The 2792-nt window shown below is 37.2% G+C and overlaps 1 protein-coding gene across 2 annotated transcripts in view; it reads left to right on the forward strand.

Annotated features, from left to right (window-relative positions):
• Positions 1-2037, forward strand: part of LOC103457332 (zinc finger protein OZF-like) — a 13284-nt gene extending 11247 nt beyond the window's left edge. Inside the window, exon 4 of one of the 2 annotated variants that reach the window (XM_008397372.2) lies at positions 460-2037. In XM_008397372.2, coding sequence (XP_008395594.2) covers positions 460-1243 — 784 coding nt within the window. In that variant the 3' untranslated portion in view covers positions 1244-2037. Of the gene's footprint in view, positions 1-451 lie in introns of both variants that reach the window. The other variant, XM_017302177.1, reaches the window with a different exon arrangement.
• Positions 2038-2792: the final 755 nt, after the last annotated feature.

The raw sequence follows: 2792 nt of genomic DNA on the forward strand, positions 1-2792 counted from the left end.
GTGGCTCCTTGGTTCCAGGTCCTCCTCTGCCAGTTGGATTTCTTTCAAAATAAATGTGTGGCAAAAAAGTGAAGTTCATGCTATGTTAGGACAGGAGATGTTTCCATCCCTGAAATTATGATGCATAGAATCACATATCTAAGTCTAAACTATGTTACAGAGTAAACTCAATAAAAACATGCTTTATCTGTGGCATTGTTCATTAAAATGGCACATTACTGATGTATTAAAATTAAATACGATTGGTACACTTAATGATATTAGTGATTAGGCAATGCATTCAGCAAGTACTTTTACTTTTAATACTTAAGTATTTTTAAAAGCCAGTACTTTTTTACTTTTACTTAAGTAAAATGTTAATGTGGTACTTTGACTTTTACTTAAGTACATTTTTGACTGTGTATTTGTACTTTTACTTAAGTAAATTTTTTGAGTACTTTCTCCACCACTGCTCGACACACACATGACGATTCACACGGGGGAGAAGCCATTTGGCTGTGATATCTGTGGTCAGGTATTTAGTCGGAAGTCGCATGTAAGCACACACATGAGAATCCACACTGGTGAGAAACCGTTTGGATGTGACGTCTGTGGACAGACTTTTAGCCACAAGACCAACCTAAACACACACATGAAAACTCACACAGGAGACAAACCGTTCAGGTGTCATGTTTGTGCTCTAAGATTTAGTCAAAAGATCAATTTGAACACGCACATGAGAATCCATGCAGGTGAGAAACCTTTTGGTTGTGATGTTTGTGGACAAAAGTTCAGCCGAAAGGCACATTTAAATACACACCGGAGAACACATACAGGAGACAAACCGTTCGGGTGTGATGTCTGTGGACAAACATTTAGCCATAAGACCAACTTAAACACACATCGCCGAATCCATACAGGAGAGAAACCATTTGGGTGTGATGTCTGTGGACAGAGATTCAGCCAAAAGATTAATTTAAATACACACATGAGAATCCACACAGGAGAGAAACCGTTTGGCTGTGATGTCTGTGGACAGACATTTAATCATAAAACAACTTTAAACACACACATGAGAGTCCATACTGGTGAGAAACCATACGAGTGTGATACCTGTGCACAAACATTTAGCCATAAGAGCAGCTTAAAAACACACCAGAGAGTCCACACAGCGGACAACAAATGTCAAAGACTTAATGAAAAGACACACTTAAATAGCCACACTAAGACCACTGTACAAGAAACATCTCAGTTTGCCAATTAAAGTCAAAGTATAATCCGTTTTTATGATTTTTTTTTTATTGTACTGTTAACTTTTGTTTTCATATTAAATGGTTTTTGTTAAAAAGTTCACATAAAATCAGGAAAGGATCTGTTTAAGCACTTTTTCAATGTTTTAATGTCAAATGTCTTTCTATGGTACATTAAATGTAGAGTAGACCAAAGTGCTTCCCAAATTCACCATTAATAAAATAGCAAATAAAATACAATTCTAGTGAGGTAGCACTGACATGCAGGACCTTAAACTCTAAGTTCCTGACCTCAACACTTCCTGTTCAAAACAATTGAGGCAAATGAAGTGGAAGTGTTGTTATGCAGTGTTTTGATCGCTTTGTCTACAGGCCAAAAATCCTCTCCTAAACAAGACATCGTTCTTTCTGGTGTCTCAAGCTGCTTGTGACTCACAGCTCATCATGAACTGATTCGCAGGAATCCCCAAATGGGTGGGTCTTGTAGTTATTCTGAAGGATTTAAAATGAGACTGAATATCCACCCAAACTAGGGTTTTGGAAAGGTCTATGTGCTTTTACATAAGTTCAAAATAATGAGATATAGTTAGAGAGTCTGAACTTGAGTCGTTGTGTGCATGGATTCAAGATCATGAGAGTCTGAGTTTAGATAGTCTGAGTGATTGTGTGTTTTTTAAACTTTTTGTGAGTCTGAGTTCATCTGTGCTCATCTGCTCTAAAGCTGGAGACGTAGTGAGCCGGAGGAGGAGCAGACTGAAGGCTAAAATAGTGGAAATGATTGTTTTTTAATAAAAATCTTTGAATGGTACTCAGTCTCTTATATGAATCACTACCATGACATCATATCATAAAGTTATAATTTCACAGTAATAAAATGAAAAAAATAATTTGAGGAATATTTACAGTCCAACAGAAAAAGCTGTCACTATTAAGAGGTCATGTTTATTGTAACATCCTCCTTTCGATTTTATATAAACTACAAAAACAGGTTTTGTTTGACAACATGAGCTTAATGAAAGTGGTATGAAGGAATCAGGTTAGTGAGTTAAATAAAGTTGTCAATTTTATTCACGTCAACTGTAGTACATTGGAACAATGATGTTGAAAATGATGTTGTAGATGTTGCTATTTTTTCAGTTTACCAGGCGGTTCGATACAATAGACCAGGGGTCCCCAAACTTTTTCCTGTGGGCCACATAACTTTTCCCTTCTCTGCTGGGGCCCGGAGTCAGTTTGTAACAGAAAAAGTGAGACGATTGCTGGACTGCCTAAATGTAAAAATATATTGTTTTCCAGAAAGCACAACCAAAATAACCCTCTCTGGGTTCTTCACCAGGAAGGATTATAGTCCGTATTTTCCAAACTATGAGCCGCACTGGACTATAAGCCACAACCCCAAAGTTTTTGTTTACAAACATATAAGCCTCAGATATCTCTGCAGCTCCAGCTCCTTCTGCTGCTGCTGCTTCTTCTTCTTTAGATTTCAACAGCAGCTTGCATCCATTATTGTTGCACTACTGCCATCTACTGGATCCTAATATCTATACCTCAAATTCTCATAAT

This window comes from Poecilia reticulata, linkage group LG21 (assembly GCF_000633615.1).
Source record: "Poecilia reticulata strain Guanapo linkage group LG21, Guppy_female_1.0+MT, whole genome shotgun sequence".
Lineage (NCBI taxonomy): Eukaryota > Metazoa > Chordata > Actinopteri > Cyprinodontiformes > Poeciliidae > Poecilia > Poecilia reticulata.